We start from the raw sequence: 21,949 nt of genomic DNA, 5'->3' as shown, positions 1-21,949 counted from the left end.
AAAACGCGACCTTTCCTACCCCTGCACGTGTGGACTGTTCCAGCTTTCCCAGCATGCTCAGGACCACCCAGCTGAATGAAGTTGCGCGGGTTCGTCACACTTGCACGCATTTCCTCGTGCGTTCTGACGACGAAGGGCCTCAAACCGAGCCATTTCTGCGTCCTAAGAAGGTGTTATTCTTCAGACATGGACTTGATAACACAGGCTAAGCAGTCAGCGGCGTTCCAGGCCATAGACAACCACGTCAAGGTGAGAAGCGACCTTTGGTATATCGACTTTTCAAAAATTCACCATGCTTGATTTTGGCGCCATTTTTCGCAGTTTGAAAACTGCCCTTTGTTTTTCTCACGATTTCCCTCTTGTTTTGCAGAACGGCCAGGCTCTGGGGATAGGATCGGGGTCTACGATAGTGTTTGCTATTAACAGACTAGGTAGGTGGCTTCCTGAGGTCGACTGGTCTTTCTAGCACCCGTATTTCGTGGGGAAAATTTTGCCTCATGTTTTTTTGCCGCAACTAGTTGCAACTGGTTCTGTGGTGCTGAGGTCAACACAATCCGCCAGGGGAAGACCGTGCGTCATATGTTGGTGATTCATGCATAGTTTTGTACGAAGTGGTCTTTCTCCTGGAATTATATAGAAAATACTGTAGCAGCATAGGTATTTTGTCTTTTAAAATGACAATTTGTTCTTCAACCAAAAGGTCCTTGATCAAATTCACTGAGAATATACTGCTCTGATGATATATATTTAATGATTCACGTGATCGCGCACGATCATGACTTTTTTTAATTCATGAGTCATAATTTATATTAAAAATAAATTTTGAAAAGTTATCACAAAACCTGGAGATTGCTTAAGAGGGAAACCACATACATATTCTATAGTAATATTAGTATCTATTATAATTTAATTGCTTTGTTTGTATGTTTGTTTCCCAGCGGAGAGGGTACAAGAGGAAAACCTGAATGTTGTTTGTGTGCCAACATCATTCCAGGTAAGACAAGCTTTGTCATTCTGCCAAATGACATTTTAGAAGTCATGGCAATCAATCAGACTATACTTAGACTGGATGGCATTTGAACTTTGAACTCAAGCAGCATGTCCCAGATAGAAGGTCAAGGGCATGTTTACCAAACACTGCATTGTATGGCATTTTCGGAAATGTCAAGAATCTTGTTAGAAAACCTACCCTTTAAAGTGAATTTTCAAATGTAGGATTATGTTTGTGTTTGTCTCCCATTCAGTCTAAGCAGCTGCTGACAGAGAAAGGCCTGACGGTGTCTGACTTGGAGCGCACACCTTCGGTAAGGATAGTCACTGTTCACCTCTTCTATTGTCAGTGTTGATTTGTGAAATATGTTACAGTTACTTACACATCAAGTTTTGTTCAAAGTCATGAGTTGGTTATACTGGTAAATGTATTGAGGTTTGCTATGCTTACAAAATTGTTATTCTAAGAAACATTTCTTTTCTTAGACTGTGATAAATTTTAGTTTTTTTTTACACAATACATTTTGTCTGGTTATGATTTAGATGCTAAAAGTGTGTGTGTGTGAGTGATGATATATAATTTTCAATTCCATTCTTCATCAACCCCTTGTTCCAGCTTGATGTTGCCATAGACGGAGCTGACGAGGTCGACAAAGATCTCAACCTCATCAAAGGGGGAGGGTAAGAAACTCGTCAATTTCTTCCATCTGTTTTATTCCATTGAAGGAGACTGATATATACAGATATGGATCATACGATGATGCACAACTGATGAGGTAGATGACCTTAAAGTAGCTGTCAGAATCACAGATTGACTATGTCCCCAGTAAAAGTGACTTTGTGTTGTTTCTCACACACAGTGCTGCCTGCACACAGGAGAAGATTGTTGCTTCCTGTGCCAAGTACTTCGTAGTGATCGCAGATCACAGGTACAGTGGCTCTTCTTTCTACTTGAAAGTCATTCAAAGATGCCTAGGGCCAGGCTTCATTAGATTTTCAAATTGAATAATTGGACTTTTACAAGTAATATTAATAGTGCATTGATTTATTTGTAAAATAATGGTTTGGTAGATCCACAGCATTAAAATTTAAAGTCCGATTTCTTAGTAATTTTAGAAATGATCAAGCAATTGACAATTTTACTCAGAATTCTACAACAGTATTGTGTGAAATTTCATCCAGATTTTTATTTTATTCATTTGCCTTTTGGTTGAATTATTGCAGGAAGGACTCCAAATTGCTGGGAGAGCAGTGGAAGAAGGGAGTTCCCATTGAGGTGATCCCCATGGGTTACGTGCCTGTCATCAGGGCCATCGAGAAGAAACTGGGAGGGAAGGCTGTGCTCAGGATGGGAGCTAACAAGGCTGTGAGTAGCGGAAACTGATCCTAGCAAAAACAGTTGTCAATCGTCTCTTCAAACCCCTCTTTTGCATAAGGCTCAAGGTTAGCCCTCAATGATAGTCGGCTCATCATTGTTATTGTACAGGTTTTGAAATACTGCTTGCATCTGTATTTTGTGCACCTAATGTTGGTGCACTGTGATATTTGTGTAGGGGTGTGTATGTAAATGTACTCTAGTACACTAGTGTACAGCATATTTTTGACATTGAAGAGAAAATTATTAGCAACCTGCCATTGAAAAGCATGTGTATATCTCCTGTTTTAATGATGCCCCATTTGCAATTATCATCCTTGATGGGAGGTGCAACATGGCTAATAGTGATGTGCTTGTTTTTTTGTTTATTTATGTGATGTGCTTGTTTTTGTTTACTTAGGGACCTGTTGTAACAGACAACGGAAACTTCATTCTGGACTGGAAGTTTGATGAGACGAAAGACTGGAAGAAAGTTAACATGGAAATCAGTATGATCCCTGGTAAGGCAACCCTTGTTTATGTAGAATAAGGATTGATTTTGTTTCATGGACTCTACTGAAGACAACTGTATCTTTGTGATCTGCTTTGTAAGTGTGGATTGTTTGTATCCACAAAACATATATGTAACTCAAAGGGGTTGGTAACAGGATGTTTTGGCTTCCAAGAGAACTTTAGGAATGCAAAAAGGCATTGCATGCAATGATTCAACAGTTTGTATCTGGTTTTATAAATACTTTAGGCGACCACAATATTTAGTATTTTAAGAAAAACAACTTGTAGTGCAATGTGAGCTGGCCAGAGAAGAACAATACATATGCTGCTGTTCTATGAAGATTTGCTGGTCTCTGAAGTATCACTCGAGAATTACTAATGTGTTTTGTCTTCTAATATCTTCTGTAGGTGTGGTTGAGACTGGTTTGTTCATCGACATGGCACAGCGAGCATACTTTGGAATGCCTGACGGATCAGTCACCTTCAGGGAAAAACTGTCCAGAAACGGAACTCCGGAGAGCGATGAGAGCGAAAAATAGCGACGGTCCGAACAGTCCATGTCGAATTGTAGATGTTAGTGGAATTAGAGGGAGATAGGTCCTACATTTGTAAACTAAATACACATATTTTTGCTATGCAGTACTCAAGAAATGTTACCTTTGAGATTTTTTAAACATTCAAACCACGTAAATGACTTGGATTTCAGTCTTGTCCCTTGAAGTGAAACTGCCAAATAACTCAAGAGTAAATTTAGCAAAACAGTCACAGATTGTCAACTTGTTTTCTACTCCCAGTGCAAAATGTAACAATGTGATATTGTAGTAACTTCATGCTTCCTTGCTCAACAACTTATTTATTTATATCAGCTCAAGAAAGATGTGGTGTTTAGTACATGTATTTCTATATCATGTGTTTTTCTTTTCTTTTCTTGGGGCAGCTTGTCCTTACTCACCAGTATTTTTGTACATTGTACGTGTATATGACTTCATCAATCTGATTCTTTAAGGAAATCAGGGAAACAGAGACTACCACTTCTAACTATTCACACATAGCTCATCAACTGTGGTGAGTGTTGAAGGGGCAAACTTGAAGTTGAAGTAGGTCTTCATTGGCTTTGATGCTGGTAATCTATTTGATTATTATTGACATTTAGATGATTATGCTTCTAACTTGATTGTACATGTACTTCTTGTGTTGCTAATGCATTTTGAAGTGCATGTATTTAAGAAAGCAACAGGTACTGAGTAACGTTACCAATAATTTTGTTTAGGAGTTGAAGTTGGCCATTTTTGTATATCCTATTCAACATGTAGGGGCCTAATCTTGCTACACATGACACAAATCAAATAAATGCAGTGAAGGTGTATGATTTTGTACAAATGTTAAACTGAGCTTGAATGTGGTACCTTTGAATGTGGTTCCTTTGTCATGTATGTTTTGTCAAGTTTGCAGATTCTGAATTGTCTTGCCAGCAAAGAATATGATTTGTAACAAAGACTTTGTACCCCAGAAAAAAGCAAAATACAGCCTTTGTTCACAAATTTGTGTCCTTGTGCATTTTTAATATGCTTTGTTGTATTTCATGACACTTTTATTTACACATATACAAGTTAAGTCCATCTCTTCTGTTGATAGTAAGGGCCCTCAAAAGATCAATGCCAATGGAAACTGATGTGGAAGGTGTTTTTCAAAGTGAACACAATTGCCTCTAGGAAAAAAAATACTTTTCCACAACCTCTCTCCCTAGCCCTGTTGGCCTTCCTCCCTTTCTTTCCAAACTGTAAATGGGAGAAGAAATCAGAGATGTCAAAAACGTCTGGGAAGTAGAATATATAGTATATAGAAAATAGATAGTTTGACATACTTTTAACCCACCAGGGGCAGAAACCTTGTAGGCCAAGCCTCTGAAAACCAGTGACGAGATTCCTGCCAACTACAGACTTCTGGGACCAATTTCCTGTGTCTGGCCTTTTGTGGTCTATGGTTATGGAATTTCCCCCACCCACGTTCTGTCACTTAACTGTACGGACACAAAAACTGCAGAAACAAACAAACCGACAACAGCACATCAAGAGAAAGTGACTAGCACTTGGAAGACACAGAAGTAGTAGAGAACCATGCTCGAACTTCCAGGTGTATTAGAATGCAAAATGCGTGCGTGACTCATTCCGTAACATTGTACATGAATTTAAATTTTATTCATATCCTGATCAAATGACATCCATCCATATCCCTCTTTATTCTCTTTATTTCGATAGTAATCGATACCCTTTAGCCAAAAGGCTAATCTTCCAGGGTTTTTTCGAGAAAACATATACATGCAACAACTAACATATTAAAAACACGCATATAATACAAAAGGAAATTTACACTATATACAAATGAAGGTACATAATCTAAAATCTAATCACGAAGGTCTTACTGTTTGAACATTTGGCGGATGGCTTTCTTAAAGTTAGATATCCATTGCCTTCTAATGCTGTCGTAATAAAAAATACGCTGGCATTCTGAACTAATTGATGTACATTGTATCTGACTGGTGACTGATTTGTAAACCTATAGGTAGAAGTACGGGTCACATATATCCGTGGTTGGCTGCGCACTGTATCACATTTAAGGCGCACCAGGTTTTATTTATATTTTACTGATTTTAAGGTCCATGCGCCGTTACACTTTATTTTAATATCTAGTGCTTCTTTGGGTCCAACATAGTATAGTATAAGCTTCTATCTAACAAAAGTCAGAACCATCTTTACATACGCGGCAGACTCTTGCCAGAGGAGTGGATGAAATATTGCAACGGGACTGCCTCTTATGGCGGTCCCCATTATCAGTGCCTGTCATCAATTTTTGATGTAGGTAAACTAGCGGGGACATTTATTGTGCATAACTAATGTCGCTGTGTGTTGCCGCCCACTGTGTAATGTAAACGCTACCTCCAACCGTTGGCTCAGTGCGGGAGGGAAGAAGATTCTATATACATGTACTCGGGTAGGAGGAAATGCAACAAAATGACGGTCGGTTGGATTTTTTTTAGAACGGTACGTCAACCGAGAGAATATATCATCATGATGCGTGCGTCTAGCCTTTATGCTAATGAGGAAGACGTCTGGCGTAGAGGATCGGTGTTAGCACAGGGAGGTTGGGGCTGAACAAGAGGAGGAAGAGAAGGCCCCCGGTGAGAGACGCAATACGTACGGTAGGTCTTCCGACATTAGCGGGGCCGTGGTTATGAGAAGAGGCAGGGAGATGGCCTCCATAGCCTGCCAAAAACTGGGGGTTTGGGGGGTCTTCGGGGTCTTTGGGAGCTTTTATGTGCTATTTTCTGATTGCATATAGACAACATAGCCGACCTGGTTGAATTACCCCCGTTTTTTGAGGCTGGGCTAATAAGAAAACAGCCGAGGACCACCAAACCCCCAGTTCTATAAGCCTGCTACGGAGGCTACAGGGAGACAGGTTGTTGTTTTTAGCGCCATGTTGAGATGAAGACAGAGGAAGACGCCTCTCTCCTTGTCGTGTTTTTCTGAGTACAGGATCATGATGATGGTAAGGTGTCTGCCTCCATGAAATGGAGACGATGGATGGCTTGGTTGAATCTTGCAGGGGCCCGTCGTGGGGTAACGTTACATTTTTCAATCGGTTTCTTTAATGATCTTTAATGGTTCAGCGTTATATTATATTTTTTTCACTGAATGTTTTTCTGAGTATAGGACCATGATGATGGTATTAAGGCGTTCATGAAATGGAGACGATGGCTTGAATAAATCTTGCAGGGGCCCGTCGTAATGTTATATTTTTTTTCAATCAGGTTTGTTATGGTTCAGCGTTATATGATACAAGGCGTTGTTGTTGTTGTTTTTAATTTGCGATCCATTTTGGGATCGATTGTGCCTTGTTCCTGGGGGAAAATTGGTGATGGAGGAGGTGGGCGGTCCCAGACAGGTGGCGGTATGGCGCCTCCCCGTCCATCACAGATGATGTAGAGGCCGACGTCAGGTAGTTATAGTCTCTCTACCAGACTAACTACGCTGGCTATATATTATAGGAGAATATTTGCCGGGGGAGTTTGGCCGGCTTGTTACTGGTGTAGGTTTGACTCAGTGGCCGCGCAGTCGGGAAAGAAACTACCTCCCCGCGACCGGACTCCCTTAGCCAATTTTACTCTCTTTCTTTGCCGAATGCTACGATCCGTATCCCCGTAGAAAGGCCTGGTGGAGGCTAGATGATGTAGCAGGCCGACAGGTAGTTAGGGTTTTAACCCTGATTGGTTCCGGGGGTTTGTTACAGCTTGAGTCCAGACGGGCCGCACGTCAAAACGTCAGGACGGGACGTGACCAGGATAAGTAATGACGCAGGTGTGTTCAGCATGGAGGGGCCGGCTTGGAAAAGGCGAAAAAAAAGGCTGGCAGTGACAGATGGTACAAAAAAAAGAGGACAAAAAATTCGTTACCCCAGACGGGACTCGAACCCGCAATCTTCAACTTAGGAGGCTGACGCCTTATCCATTAGGCCACTGGGGCTGGCTTGACGGGGAGGCGAAATTCAAAGTCTATGAATCAATCAAACAGATCACTGTCCGCCTTTCTGTCCAGTATTGAGACGTGCCCCAGTGTTTCCTTTCCGATGTAGTGCGAAAATATTCCACGGATGTTAGGCAAAAGAACGGTAAAACTCTAGGGGTTTCGGCAGACGGAACGAGCCTGGAACCACTCGAGATCTGACAGACCGCCTGCTGGCGTAACCTGACCTGCCCCAAAACAATCACCTGTGACGTCACGGTCACCGCAGGAAACGTAAAACTATATGCCCAGATCGGACGTTTGAACTCGATATCGTCAGCTAAGATAACAAAAAAGATATTAAAATAATTAAATCGTAATAATTTAAAGGGCAACTGATCATAAATCATATACAAATTTATTTTGGTTATGGTTTTTATGATGATTTGAATTTGGACTCCGTTTGCCTGCGATGCCGATGACGTTTCACATAAATTATTAAAATTAGGTGCTCCAGAGGATCCTCCAGAACGAGGCTGGCTGAAAGAAAAGATGGTGAGAAGTCGAAGCCGGTCTCCTCCGAGAAGAGGTAACAAAAAGATCCTTTTTCTGTGGTTTATTCGTGTTTGATAGATTAGAAACTGTTGGTTCACGAAGTTGTGATAAAAATGTACTTTTTGGGGCCGTTTTTGTGTACGAGGAATGAAAACGTTATGAATTATCTGGTTTTTTTGTGGTGAAAGAGGTCTTCTAGAAAACAACATAAAATTTTGAAAACATGAAAACACTGCGCTAGATTTATCAACACAGATCAGCTGACGTCAGTTCTTCAATTTGTAAGGCTTAGTTGTACAAGTGTACACTGGTCGGGTGTGCTAAGAATTTCATAGTACAGTGTAGTAGATTTTAAGGGTAAAGTCTGCTCCAGGTGCCCCCCTCCCCCATATACAAACTTGTTGTTGACACTTGGAAGTAAAATATTTATGGACCCCTCACACAGATTACACTTTCAAATCTCCCATTCAACATAGAATATCTCAACTAGATTTCTTGTACTTCGAAGTTCGCTTTATGCACAATAAGAAAACAAACTGAACAAATTGAACAAATACTGAACAAGTATTGTATATGTTATTTAAATGTTTTAAACAGGAACCATGCGGCTCCAGATGTCTTACTGAGGGATGACTGCATGTGCAAGATGTCGGTTAGCTTGAGGAATGAATCCACTATACAACATATAATTAATTTACATCTACTATATAAGTTATTTATAACAAATAAATCAATGAATATAATTATATTTCCCATCCCATGAACAGAGAGGCGTCGTTCGGGCTCCCGTGACAGGGACCGACGGAGGTCGCGATCCGTGTCCAGGGAGAGGGAGAGGCGGCGCCGGGCAGAGGGGAGACGACGGTCCAGATCTCGCTCACGATCCCCGGTCCGGCGATGCAGATCAAGGTGGGTGTACGGCATTAACAGAACATTCAGTGTCCTATGGTTGATCAGATGTTTATTTATTATGTTTACCGAAGGAAAGCACATTGTTTTTGCTCAGTTTCTTCTTCTTCTTTGCTCATCCTTTGTTCTTGTAGGTCTCGGTCTCCACGGCGACGATCAAGGTCAGGGTCACCCCACAGACGGAGAAGTTCAGGGTAAGATATTCACAGATACTTATCTCACTCAGTCAGTCAGTCCCATAGCTACAGGCCACAGGGGCAGTTTGCCTGTCCACAAATACCTCTCTACATTTTTGCTTTTTGTTGAAAGTGCCAAATGTAGGATTCTTCCACAGTCAGTCTCTATTTAGATGAGCAAGTTTTCTACATCTGAATTTCAGAAGTGAAGTTGGACATGAGGTTCCTATGAAGTGTTGTTTTTTTTAAGATCTGGACTGGGCAGTTTATCTTCGGCTCTTTATATTTATAAAAGACAGCTAGCTTTGAACCTTGGTGCCACGTAAAAAAATGCAGCATAATTTATAAGCTGATGGTACATGTATAAAACAGTTTATAAGCTGATGGTCTCTCATCCATGTTGGTTATCCCTCCTCAGGTCACCCAGTCGTAGCAGGTCCAAGCGCGGGAGCAGTCCGCCTGTTAGGAGGGAGATCGATCGTAAGTTGATATGTTTGTCTTCGCAGAAGAAAAACATACTGTTTTTTGCTCCTTTTCTTCTTCTTCCGCTCCAAAAAAATGAGGTCAATGACTTGGACCAGATGGCTGTCACCATGGTAAATGGTGCCTGTCTGTGGTGTTGTGCTACATTATGTAGCAAGCGGTAGGTGAGACTTGGAGGAGCTGGTCATCATATACACAAAGCATATGAATGTATTTGAGTAAGAATAAACAAAACTGTACCAGTAGTTTGTTAGGCTAGACTGTGTGAGGGTAAGCATGATGTAGTTGCTTATCAACTGTTTCCTTTCTGGTTCAATTCTAGTTCTAGCTTATTGGAATTTCTCAGAGCTGAGACCAGCTATACAGTTTTCGGTTTTTGACCGTATCAATCATGGTTATGTTGTCTGTTTCAGCCTCCAAGCTGGAGGGGAAGACAGAAGATGAGATTGAGATGATGAAGATGATGGGATTCTGTGACTTTGACTCCACAAAGGTCAGTGAAGAAAGGCATACAAATTTTTGCTTTTACAGGTGGTTCAATCTCTCATGCTATGGTACATCACGGTGTTCGTTAGCCTTAGTTACATGGTAGCAAGCAAGAAGGGAAACTCAGAGGTAACTATAGAATTAGGAAGTTAAAATGGAGAGCTAGTGGTAACAACAGAGGATGGTATCCAGTCTAAGTGTTTGTGTTGTTTTATGATAAGTGTTGCCACTCAAATTGAAATGTTGTTGAACCATTATCCATAAATGCTGTCTCAAAAATGAGGAGGAAGTGGTAATGGAGGTGTTCAAGAGTCTTGTGGCCCAGTGGCATATATCCCCTTGTTCCTGTAGTCATGAAGTGCTTTGCATTCTGGTTACCTTCTGGTCTTCTTTCCTCTCCCATGTAGGGTAAGAAGAAGAATGACGTTCAGACCAAGGCTGGTGCTGCCAACATCCTACAGAAAAGGAGATATCGGTAAGTATGTCGTAGTCTCTTCCAGATTAACAATGCGGGTTAAAAAAAAAGTAAAATTTAGCCAACAGGGAGAATAATTGACTAGGGAAGTTTAGCCACCATAGAGAGATAATTTGCCCGCGTAGAGGGGGAAATTAACCCTCTTGTGGACTGACTGTCCCGGCCAACTATTTCCCTTTTTTTACCAAATACATGTACTATGATCCGTACCCCTGTAGGGAGGCCTGGTGGAGACTATGTCTGTCACACTGTGGACTGTAGTTTTGAGATCATTTAGTTTTAACTGTTATTTAGTCACCCTTGGACAGTGCCTCACTACCTGCCACCAATGCAAGGAGAGACCAGCAGGCCTTGCTACAAATTGAACACTATCACTGCTACCCTGTTAAAACTAACATTTGCACATCAAATTTTAAGCCTATCTGATATAAAGCTATCTAATGAAGAGGTCCGAACTGTACATGGTGGCAGTGAGTTCTACAATAATCCTAGGGAAGATCACATTTTTGAACACCTCAATCCTGGGTTAATAACTCTGGTACTTGAAGTTGAAGGCATGACTATTTCTTGTTATATTCTTAGCCGGTATTACATGTAGGTACTAAGTACATGAAGTTGGTACATCCACAAGTTCATTAGTCATTTGTGCATGTTTGTGGATACAAGACTTATATATCCAATTTTGTATTTTGCAGGCAATACATGAACCGAAGAGGTGGCTTCAACCGACCACTGGATTCCATCGCTTGAGGGGGACAATTCATGTATGCTACAGGGGTGGCCATGGGGTTTTGTAGGGATGGTTCATTTGTGACCATTCCATGGTATCAGCATGAAGTAGGGATAGAATACTCCAGACAGAAGAAAATCCAAATCTGGGGACAGTTCATTGGATACGTATTAGGGGTAGCTGTGATAGGGACAGTCCATATGTAGGTGCTAGGAGGATTGTGAAGTATTCATGTAACCAAGATTTAAATCAGTGTCGGTGATAAGTTGTATCAGACAGTCCTTTTTAGTTTCCTTATATTTAAAAGTACTTAGTAGTCATTGGCCACACAAACCTCAGTGCAAATTATCCTAGTATCTATTTAGGATGGCAACTGAACATACTAGCATCTACATATAAATTATGTTTAGATAACTTCTAGTGAAAACTGGTGAATGTCAAGTTGACCCGCTGTTTCTGTGAATCTTTTTGAACAATAAAAGTTTTGCACCATTCAGTCTTCAATGTGACACTTGTCATGTCTCCACGATAATATACATTGTACAATAGTCATTTTAGCCATGGTTGTAGGGGCAAAGAAATGCCCCCATCTGACAAGTTTGGGTACTGCACTTTTTTTGTTCACAGACCAAAGAAAATTTGGACTGCAACGTAACCCAATAAAGCATAAGGTTGCAAACTGTTGGGATATTTAACAGAGAAATGTTTGGTACAGACATATGCTAATGCTGTTCTAGAAGTATACTAAACAAGTAACAGTTAGAGACAAAAGTCAGTTTGAATTCTGCTGAATTTCCGGAGTCTTTCTCAGATAAGGGTGGCCAGTCAGTAGTGACGTTATTCTACGTCTTGCCAGGTTTCTTTCATACGACTGGTGCACCTTTAAATAGCCTACTCTAAGAACGCTCTTCCCGATGCTCAAATAGTGGCAGCATCCTGGAATCCTATATGTCACATGTGACGTCATGATCAACTAAGTACTTATAGTATATGATTTTGGATCTGCCGGGTCGTGCGTTAGTGTTATTGTTAGCGCAAGGCTTATGCTCAGGATCGGGGCTTGGGTAAACGTCTCCGCTGTCACTGATGAGCACGACTATCCTCATCCCACGCTATTGTTGAGCCCCGAAGTAGCGCATACGTCTCCCATATGTTTCCTGCATCTCCGGATCCCTGCTATAATGCCTTACTGGCTCTACAGGTACGTACAGGTAGTACGTACGCGGCCGTGTGGCCTTTAACGACAGAGCGTTCGGCTTGGAACCAATTCAGGTAAAAATGAGTGTGCTGTACGTTCATGCGTTTGTCCTCTGCGTTGGTGGCGGCATAACAAAAAGTACAAAAAAAACTGAGTGACGGAATAGAAAAAATACAACTAGTGTATACGTCCCCATCTGTTTCCGGCCTCTCCAGCTCCCCTGCTACAATGACTGTAATACTGGCTCTACAGGTACTTACAGGTGCGGTCGTGTGGCTTAACGACAGAGCGATCGGCTCGAAACTCAGAGGTCCCGAGTTTGAATCCTGCCATGTCACCGGTCTTGTGCCATTGATGGGGAAAGACACTTAACACGACTTTCCTCATGTGAAAAATTTGTATTCGTTCACGCGTTTGTCCTGTGCGCTGCTTTGGTGATGGCAATGTTAATAAGTTTTTAAAAAGCCTGTAAGTACTTGCTGTAGAGCTGAGCAAGTCATTATAGCAGGGATCCGGAGAGGCAGGAAACACTAGACATGGGAGACGTATGCGCTACTTCGGGGCTCAACAATAGCGTGGGAGGAGGATAGTCGTGCTCATCAGTGACAGTGGAGACTTACGTTTACCCAAGCCCCGATCCTAAGCATAAGCCTTGCTCTAACAATAACCCTGATGCACGACATGGGAGACGTACAGGAGACGTCATCATGTCTTGTGACAAATGTTGGAGTAGAAAAAAAATACAAGAAGCGCATACATGTACGTCTCCCATCTGTTTCCTGCATCTCCGGATCTTCCGCTATAATGACTGTAATACTGGCTTCATACAAGTACTTACAGGTGAGTACGTGTGTTCGGCTCGGAACCAAGACATGCAAGAGGTCGAGGTCGAATCCTGCGATCAGTGCCACCGATCTTGTGCCTGCCATTAGGAAAGGCATTTTACACGACTTTCCTCACTTATCTATTGTCCGTTCATGCGTTTATCCTTTGCGTTGGTGGCGACACAACAATAAATTTAAAATACTTGAGTGTGCCGTCACCACGTCTTTTGATAAGATGTCGGAATAAAAAAAAGGATTTTATACGTCCCCATCTGTTTCCTGCCTCTCCGGATCCCTGCTACAATGACTAGCTCAGCTCTGCAAGTACTTACAGGTGAGTAGGAGGTATGAGTACATGTATGTTTATTGTCCGTTCATGCGTCTGTTCTCTGCATTCGTGGCGGAATGAAAACAAGTTGAGTGTGCCGTCACCATGTCTTTTGATGAAATGTTGGAATTGGTAATGTGTACATTGATTCGTGAATTATGTAACGAGGACGTAATTCGGGCAATATTTGCCCGCGAGCTCCTCTGGACTTTTAATAAACTTGAAACTTGAATAGAAATTAAAAAAAAAAAACAAGTACGTCTCCCATCTGATGTATATGTGTATCCCATCCCTGCTATAATGAATGAAATACCCTTATTGTTCATTTTTGCTCATTGCGAACTAAGTACAGGTCATGGCAAATAGCGATGGTAGGTTAAAATATATCTATAGTAAAAAAAACTACATACGTACAGGTTCTGCTTCTTCTCGCTGTTGTAAATGTAAAATATAATGCCTTTCTGGCTCTACCGGTACTTAAAGGTAGTACGTGCGGCCGTTCCTTCACGTGACCGGGAGTGGGGATAATACCAGTTCCGGGCGCACACGCGTCCCAACCGACGTCAGAATACGTACCTGTGCGTCAGAACGCAACCTGCGACTATAACTCACCTGGCGTACCGAAAAGGGTCCAAACAAACGACTGAAAAACCTCACTCCGTAACCACAGAAGTGGCTTGTTAGTTGCGTTCGAAGAAATTGAAACGTCCAGATATGAGCTGTGGAAAGTAAAGAAGGAAACTCGTGCAGTAGCGGCCATGTTTTCTACACTTTCTTAAGGTAAGGTTTTGTTTCAATTTTTAGGACTATGATATGATAGGACAAGGAAAAGGGTTCAAACAAACGAAAACCACCTCACTCCGTAACCACATACAGAAGTGACTTGTTGTTAGTTGCGTTCAAAAAAGGAAACGTCCAGATATGAGCTGTGGAAAGTACAGAAGGAAACTCATGCAGTAGCAGCCATGTTTTCTACACTTTCCTAAGGTAAGGTTTTGTTTCACTTCGTTATGACTATCATGATATGCATGATATGTCTCCCCATAAATTCTTAAGGGAAAGGTGCTCTCTAATCGGTTGATGAAAAATCATGAAAATGCTAAGTGAAATTTCAATATTTTGGGAGAGGTTCTAGGATTTTGGCGAGATGTGGAACACCCTTGCTTCATTGCTTGAGAGAGGCCTGCTCTTTGCTTAAGTTAGAACCATTTACATACGTCCTATACGCAAACTCAATGCATTCTTAAGATATTCGTGCGTGTGTCCTGCAAAATGCAGCTGCCTTGTTGCGGAGACTGTTTGAGATGCAATTTATGTCTTTAGTTTAATATTGTTTAAGTACAGGTGCAGGTGCATCTAGTTTCAGGTACGTAAATAAGCACCGGTACCTAAATAATTTGACGAGTGCATGTATTTGGTAAACGGCTCTAGCTGATGCAAGTATCCAGTTGCTCAAACAGTTGCGTTGCGGCTGCTTTCTTGGTTTGAAATTGCTTTCATGACCAGTTTCGTCGCGATAACTTCGAAATTAATCGTCAGAATGTTTTGGGTCTATGCCGCCTGTATCAACAAAACAAAGTTGTGCACATGTCGGCGACCAAAGGCTGTGCCCAGACATAAGATGATGGGATTATACAATGAGTCTGTAAATTTGTTTTCTTTCAGAAGGATATTACTCAGGCTTTTTGCTCAAGAAATAGACAAAAGCATTATCTATGCATATCAAAAGCATGGTAATTAATATCATTATCATCATCAATTCATATACATATACAGATGTTTTATTCCAGCAAAAAAGAGCAAAAACGAAACAAAACTGCGCTGCCCTCCGCTACGTTATTAGATCACTTCATGTTTATGTAACATTACTACAGTGTATAGTTGTATAGTTATTCCTGTGTGGGTTGCTGATGTATCAGTTGCAGCTGGCGCAATGGTTGCGGTAGTACACAATATCTTGCTAATTGATACTACCATCATCAATTCATATACTTATGTTTTATTCGAGCAAAAAAGACCAAAAGTGAAACAAAATCCACTGCCCTCTGTTACGTTATTAGATCACTTCATGTTTATGTAACATTACTACAGTGTATACTTATATAGTTATACCTGTGTGGGTTGTTGCTGTATCAGTTACAGCTGGCGCGGTAGTACATAATGTCTTGCTAATTAATATCATCATCATCAATTCATATACTTATATTTTATTTGAGCGAAAAGGCAACAAAACAAAAAAAACAAAAAAAAAAACGAAAAAACTGCACTGCCCTCCGCTACATTATTGGATCACTTCATGTTTATGTAACATTACTACAGTGTATAGTTTATATAGTTATACCTGTGTGGGTTGTTGCTGTATCAGTTACAGCTGTGCAATGGTTTGTGGTGGCTGCGGTTTCCCACGTAAATCAGGAGAATACCAGGGGAGACCAGAAGCATGTACCGAACCTTATCCAGCATTATAGCCGCGACAGGCACGGACTAAACGCAATCCACACACGTTCAGGGTCGAGTTTCAACCGAGTCTGTGTCAGGGCTTCGGTGGGCGATCGTAACAAGCTAGGTAAAACAGTGGCAACCTCCCCCATCGCCATATTTCCAAGGTACTCATGATTTGCAGATATACTTGGTCTTTAGCTAGTTGTTTGGTAATGTATTTTGAATATTCAGTTATGTCTAGTCAAAACAAATGTGCAGCTGTAGCGATATGTATTTGGGGCAAATTGCTTTCCCGTTTTTTCCCTCCGAGTCTTATACTAGGCACTGCAACATAGATAGGTACGTCGACGAAGGCTAGACGTTCAGCTAGTACATCATAATACCTAGTAAAACAGAAATCAAGCAACTGGATGAATTTTCTTAAGTATTTTTGATCATCAGTGACTGAGAATATGTGAATGACCATCTTTCATCAAACTTAGTGACTGATGTAACTACTACCTGAAATGTCTGGCTCCTCAAAGGCTTTATTCAGTTACTAGATATATTTTCTACTTGATAAGTAGGTAGACACTACCAACATAGCAACTGACATGCGAATCATTTTCACTGAGAGATTGGAATCTCTGACAAATCTCTGACAAATGGCAAAGTCAGACGTATCTGTTTCTACCAGAAAAGTGACATCTCTGTCGTGTTTTGATGCGGTGTGACGTCGACTTATTTCCAGCCAGCCAACAAAGCAAGGCTATTCTTTGAAGTCCATATACACATGCAGACTCAATTCGTTCAATGAAAGGACCAGAAAAACGAAAAAAAAAACTCATATTGAATATGACGCTGTGTACTTTGCTCGTAAACATCATTCTGTGTACGGGTGCCAGACATGGTCCTGATGATCCTCAAGTCTTCACATCATATCTTATCCTTATTATGATTTCGTCTTGTGGCCTTGTCCGACATTCATTCATCCAAGCTGTGATTTTGAGAGCACCAAAACAACGTTATACTGCCTGCTGTGACGTACGTCGACTCGACATGAAAAGGGCCCAACAGATGTTTGGGACAGTTTTTCAGACCACTTGTTTCCGTCCATAACAAGAGCAACGCACTGGAATTGTCGTGGTGGACGTAGTCATTTTACTGGCAGTTGGTACAAAATATTTTCTATCTGGCTCTCAACTTTGGCCATTTTCTACCATCTTCGTCAGCGCGTCTACTTTCCCTGGAAACGGTTAACCACCCCGAAACTGTACACCGACGTGTCCTGCGCGGCTTAACATCTGGGTCTGCCGCTATAATCCGCATCGTTTTCATCATGGACCGTGATTTTCCTGTTGTTGTGCCTCTAAGCCGGGAAGGCGAGGCCGTACGCAACCGGACGTAATCTCGGGCGATGGAAGAAGGGAGGGCTGACGGTAGTCCTGACGTCAGCCCGGTGAGGAGTTAAGCCCGTGCCTTGCGGTCGCCTGGAGACCGGGCGACATCAGAAGCCGGGACGCAGGTGGGCAGGCCTGCCAGGCTGTTGCGGTGCCAGTTCGTGCGGTACGTGGAAATGTCACCGGAGTTTCTCTAGCCTCCACCAGGCCCTTCTACTGGAACACGGATCGTAGAATTTCTTGGACAAAAAGAGAGTAAAATTGGCCAAGGGAGTCCGGTCGCGGAAGGTTGTTTCTTTCCCTCCGAAGCGGGCCAGTCAAACCTACAAGGCGGCCAAACTCCCCTGGCAATTATTCTCATATATATAGCCAGCGTAGTTAGTCTGGTAGAGACTAGGAGTTCGCAGCGCTACGCCGTCCCTACACTGTGAGAATTCTCTCTCTCGGCTCTCTCTCTGTGACATCAACGCTCAGAGGACGTCAGTGTTCCGGTCGCCTGGACGCAAATCCCACCGGGTAACCATGCCGGTCCCTGCATCACGGAGGAAACGCCCTGCCTGCACAGCTAGTTAGCGTACATCTCTCCACAGTGATCTGGTAGTTTACCGGCTGCAAACATTCTCCGCAACCACAGCAGCTTACGTACGAAAGACTCCTGCTGTACTGTACGCGCCAGATGGAGCCCGTACGCTTTACTGTGTTGTTCGCCTGACGGACCAAGTTTGTGGAACAGGTTGCTGTTGTGCTAATTTTTCTCCATGGAGTGTTGTCCTGCCTCCACGTCCAAAATGTACCGCTAACCTGGACCCAAATGGACATGGTGAAATACTACGATTTGCGAGAAATTTCAGGACTGTGCGTGTGTGTTGTTGTTGATCTCCTGGAGTCGTGGTCAACCTACAGCGGTTAGAACAGTAAACACTTCAAGGCAAGTATTATCCTATTTTTCACCAACACACACAGTTGCTTGTTCAACTTCAACTTGTTGGTCTCCTGTTTAGGTCTGGTGGAGATTTTGGTTCGCAAATTAAATCTAGAACTCACAACAGGGAAAGTGAGAAATGTTATGCCGTGTATACGTATTTCTTGGTCAGGGGTGCCAGAGTATACAGTGCAATTTTATGGAATACAGTGCAATTTTATGGAATACAGTGCAATTTTAGTAGTACAATGTATACTAATACGATTGTACTGTATTCCATAAAATTGTACTGTATACTAATACCATTGTACTGTATAAAATTGTAATGTATTCCATAAAATTGTACTGTATTCCGTAAAATTGCACTGTATACTCTGGCACCCCTGTTGGTTGTTCCCTGAGATTATGCACTCTATGGCCAGTAGCGGGTGGACGTCACCGATATTTCTTAGAAAGGCTTTGTTGCTTTAGAGAAAAACATAAGCAGCACAGTTCTCGGAAAGAGTAGGTACGTGTGTAGCTCTGCACGTAGGTGTGTGGTAGCCTCCAACAGGCCTTCCTACGGGGGTTATAATTAGCCTCCACAGCAGGCTTATAGAACTGGTGGTCTTCGGCTGTTTTATGATTAGCCCAGTTGAAACGGGGGTATAGGAAATTCAACCACACCGGCTATGTTGTCCATATGCAATAAGAAAATAGCACATAAAAGCTCCCGAAGACCCCCCCCCCCAACCCTCAATTTTGGCATGCTATGGAGGCTAGCGGGGGTAAGGATCGTAGAATTTGGTAAACAAAGGGAAATAGTTGGCCAGAAGAGTCCGTCCGTGGGAGGGTTAATTTGCAAATGAACTCTGCACTGGCTAAACTCCATTATATATAGTCACTTATTCTCCGTATTGGCTAAATTTTACCCTTTTTTGAACCCGCGTTGTTAGTCTGGTGAAGACTAGGTGTATTGGACAAAAGCCGTTATGTAAAACCCTGCTTGAAGTTGAACTATACACATATGGCTCAGCTTGTACCTATCGACCCTTGCATGATTCACGTACCTAAACGTAACATATACATATAATAAGTACCGAGGATGTCGGTGAAGGTTAGACATCCAGGTAATAAAATACGCCAAAAACAGTTACTCAAGAAACGTCTGGCCGTTTCCAAAAGCATATAATCACATCCAGTTGCTTGAGTAACTGTTTTTTTTGCGTATAAGTACCGAGGTTTAGTTTCAAGTCCGGGCCGGTATCTGTGCCTGAACAATTTGACAAGGTACATTGTGGACACCGATGATGACAGAAACATGAAAAAATGGTAAATATTATGTTTATTAATAATATTTTGAGAGCTAGTCGTAAAATGCTGTTTACTTTCCAAAAACACTGAAGCTGAGGACAGCCCCATGAATTTTCATGATAGCTAATGTCTGTATAGATTTACATAATGTTGGTTTAGTTTTGGGAAGAAATTTTAGTGATTTCAATATTTTATGTGACACAAGTAATGTAATGGGCAGAACATTACTAGTACCTAATCTGCATACTTTATTTAGAAAGTGCTAGTATTCTTTTAATAGTGGCAAATAATTGTACATCATACTTGTCAAACTATATATGTTGATTGATGGTGACCATTACAATACATAGATGATATAGATTTGACCGTCATTTGCATGGTAATGATGAACAATCAGCGAGAAACTCGATAAAAACAGGAATGAGTTCAGAAAAATATTTCACGGAGATATGAGACCTAAGGTATGTACATGTAATACCTTACTTCTATATCAGGTGTCTTAAGATTTGCATCTCTTTTTTTTTCTTTGAAAAAAAATCCCACCTGCTTCCTAGACAAGATATTTTCACACACATGACGCTTGTTTTTCTGTACCTTGAATTGTTCAGCCCACACTGTACTAAAGGCGGACTTATCCACATGACTTGTGTGACGTGACCGGAAGTGACGTGTTCTGCGCTACGTCTTTAACGTTTTCATTTTCCCACGCGCGACACGTGACAGCTTATAAGGCCACACCAAGTAAATTTTATGGATGACGTCCACGCGCGCATTGATTTTGGCCTGTTCCTAGAAAAAAAACCCAAGAAATTCCGCTTCCTGTAACTATGACCAAAGAGTCACGACAGTGCCACAAATCGTCAGATTGACGTGAAACCCGTAACGCGAGAACAGGACAGGACGACAACTGCTGTTCCACCTGATTTTATTGCTGTTTTGATGATGAATAAAAGACTTCTTGCTTGATACACTGTGTCACCTCATTCAATTTGTGTCCTAACATTTGTCGTCTCTTAGTATATTTCTAATCTAGGCATCTTGTTTTTTAGGGCCCTTCTTGTTTTTTTTTCGCCCTCTCGCATTAGGTTTGGGGTCTCCAAAGGACGTCGTCCATAAAATTTACTTGGTGTGGCCTAACATGCACGGGGTGTGAAACCGCACAAGACTTACTGACATGCAGCTACTAACGTTACTCTCCAAATAGAGATTTAAGCTTATCTTTGGCGCATTGTAGCCGTTTTTATCAGGCTCTCTTTTTGTAATCTTTATCTAATATTTTTACGCTAGGCTACTGGGTGACAACTTGGCGTTAGTTAGTTGAACATTATATGTAGTAGTCAGTCAAAATAGAGACTGTGCAGTTTGCCACAAACTGTATTCTAATAGTTATCGTTAGTTGAACTGTTAACTATATATGATGGTCAGTCAAACGGTACTCTTTAGCGGACCAACGCCTCTGGTATGTTATCTGCCTATTTAGACAATTTCTACTCTATTCAGCCGTTTCCAGAAGCCTGTACTGTTCATCTAGTTGTTGCCATTCACTCATGTAACAGTTACGGCGAGCCCTCGAAATATGAAGGGCACCGAAAACATCACCACGTGGGTGGATGGTACAACGGCAAGAACGGCAAAACAATTAGCACCTGGGAAAGTGCCAATCTCTGCCATGGAAACATTCTCTCACAACGGTTATGAACCCTAATAAAAGGATCGGCATTACCGTGTGCTGTGGGGTCTTGTATGCCGCCGGATGTTCCTCTCCAGTACCACAAGAAGTCGCTAAGGTGCCCAAATCAGACCATTTTAAGTTCCCGTCAAGACCTACCGACATATGAAATATCGTAACCTCGTAACAACAATGCTGACAGATAGACATACAGACGAAAACATAACCTTCTTGATGAAGGTGACAAACACACAAGCACACGGCCCTTAAAGAACACAACCTTCTCCGCGCAAGGGTGACAAACAAACAAAAAGCAAACAAACGAACAAACGTAACATGACTGGACTGTTTCAGGAGCGCAGTGTGTGTCACAGCGGCCCATGACTGGACTGTATGTGTGTTACCCTGAGTGCCAGACCAGTATCGAGCCGTTAGCCGTTTTCCTTCGGCAGCCAAGAGCTGCTTATACTTACTGTGCAAAACTGGTGTGTTACGCCTGAAGGCCGGTTTACCAGTTATGCGAAACAAACAAACAAACAAACAAACAAACAAACAAACAAACAAACAAACAAACAAACAAACAAACAAACAAACAAACAAACAAACAAACAAACAAACAAACAAACAAACTGTCTGTGCTGCAGTGTGCGGCAGCGGCCCATGCCGTGAGCGGTGCGGAGTCCCGGGGAGGGAACCATGCGCCTGTCTGCCCTGTCATGAT

At 41.9% G+C, this 21,949-nt stretch overlaps 2 protein-coding genes and 1 non-coding gene across 3 annotated transcripts; 2 read left to right on the top strand and 1 right to left on the bottom strand.

Annotated features, from left to right (window-relative positions):
- Window positions 1-36: 36 nt before the first annotated feature.
- Window positions 37-3,493, top strand: LOC109471602 (ribose-5-phosphate isomerase-like). The gene is made up of 9 exons (XM_019770951.1): window positions 37-249; window positions 371-431; window positions 939-994; window positions 1,245-1,304; window positions 1,607-1,671; window positions 1,851-1,919; window positions 2,215-2,356; window positions 2,766-2,865; window positions 3,266-3,493. The coding sequence occupies exons 1-9, from the start codon at window positions 76-78 to the stop codon at window positions 3,394-3,396; spliced, it is 858 nt and encodes a 285-aa protein (XP_019626510.1). The 5' UTR covers window positions 37-75; the 3' UTR covers window positions 3,397-3,493.
- Window positions 3,494-7,307: 3,814 nt separating this feature from the next.
- Trnar-ccu lies at window positions 7,308-7,380 on the bottom strand. The gene has a single exon. It is a non-coding gene; the product is annotated as a tRNA-Arg (tRNA).
- A 491-nt stretch (window positions 7,381-7,871) lies between these two features.
- On the top strand, window positions 7,872-11,669 carry LOC109471547 (U4/U6.U5 small nuclear ribonucleoprotein 27 kDa protein-like). The gene is made up of 7 exons (XM_019770895.1): window positions 7,872-7,948; window positions 8,682-8,823; window positions 8,958-9,017; window positions 9,418-9,479; window positions 9,896-9,975; window positions 10,376-10,443; window positions 11,139-11,669. The coding sequence occupies exons 1-7, from the start codon at window positions 7,912-7,914 to the stop codon at window positions 11,191-11,193; spliced, it is 504 nt and encodes a 167-aa protein (XP_019626454.1). The 5' UTR covers window positions 7,872-7,911; the 3' UTR covers window positions 11,194-11,669.
- The last annotated feature ends 10,280 nt before the right edge of the window (window positions 11,670-21,949 follow it).

The sequence above is a fragment of the Branchiostoma belcheri genome, unplaced genomic scaffold (genome assembly GCF_001625305.1).
Source record: "Branchiostoma belcheri isolate BF01 breed outbred unplaced genomic scaffold, Haploidv18h27 scaffold25, whole genome shotgun sequence".
Lineage (NCBI taxonomy): Eukaryota > Metazoa > Chordata > Leptocardii > Amphioxiformes > Branchiostomatidae > Branchiostoma > Branchiostoma belcheri.
The sequence above is the reverse complement of the archived record's forward strand: the minus strand, read 5'-3'. Positions and strand labels throughout refer to the sequence as shown.

Bases quoted from the DNA above. Each gene is read 5' to 3' on its own strand.
- LOC109471602 (XM_019770951.1), top strand. From the start codon at position 76: ATGAAGTTGCGCGGGTTCGTCACACTTGCACGCATTTCCTCGTGCGTT. The intron at 250-370 runs GTGAGAAGCGAC...CTTGTTTTGCAG, and splicing joins CCATAGACAACCACGTCAAG to AACGGCCAGGCTCTGGGGAT. The intron at 2,357-2,765 runs GTGAGTAGCGGA...TTGTTTACTTAG, and splicing joins GGATGGGAGCTAACAAGGCT to GGACCTGTTGTAACAGACAA.
- LOC109471547 (XM_019770895.1), top strand. From the start codon at position 7,912: ATGGTGAGAAGTCGAAGCCGGTCTCCTCCGAGAAGAG. The intron at 7,949-8,681 runs GTAACAAAAAGA...TCCCATGAACAG, and splicing joins CCGGTCTCCTCCGAGAAGAG to AGAGGCGTCGTTCGGGCTCC. The intron at 9,480-9,895 runs GTAAGTTGATAT...TGTCTGTTTCAG, and splicing joins TGTTAGGAGGGAGATCGATC to CCTCCAAGCTGGAGGGGAAG.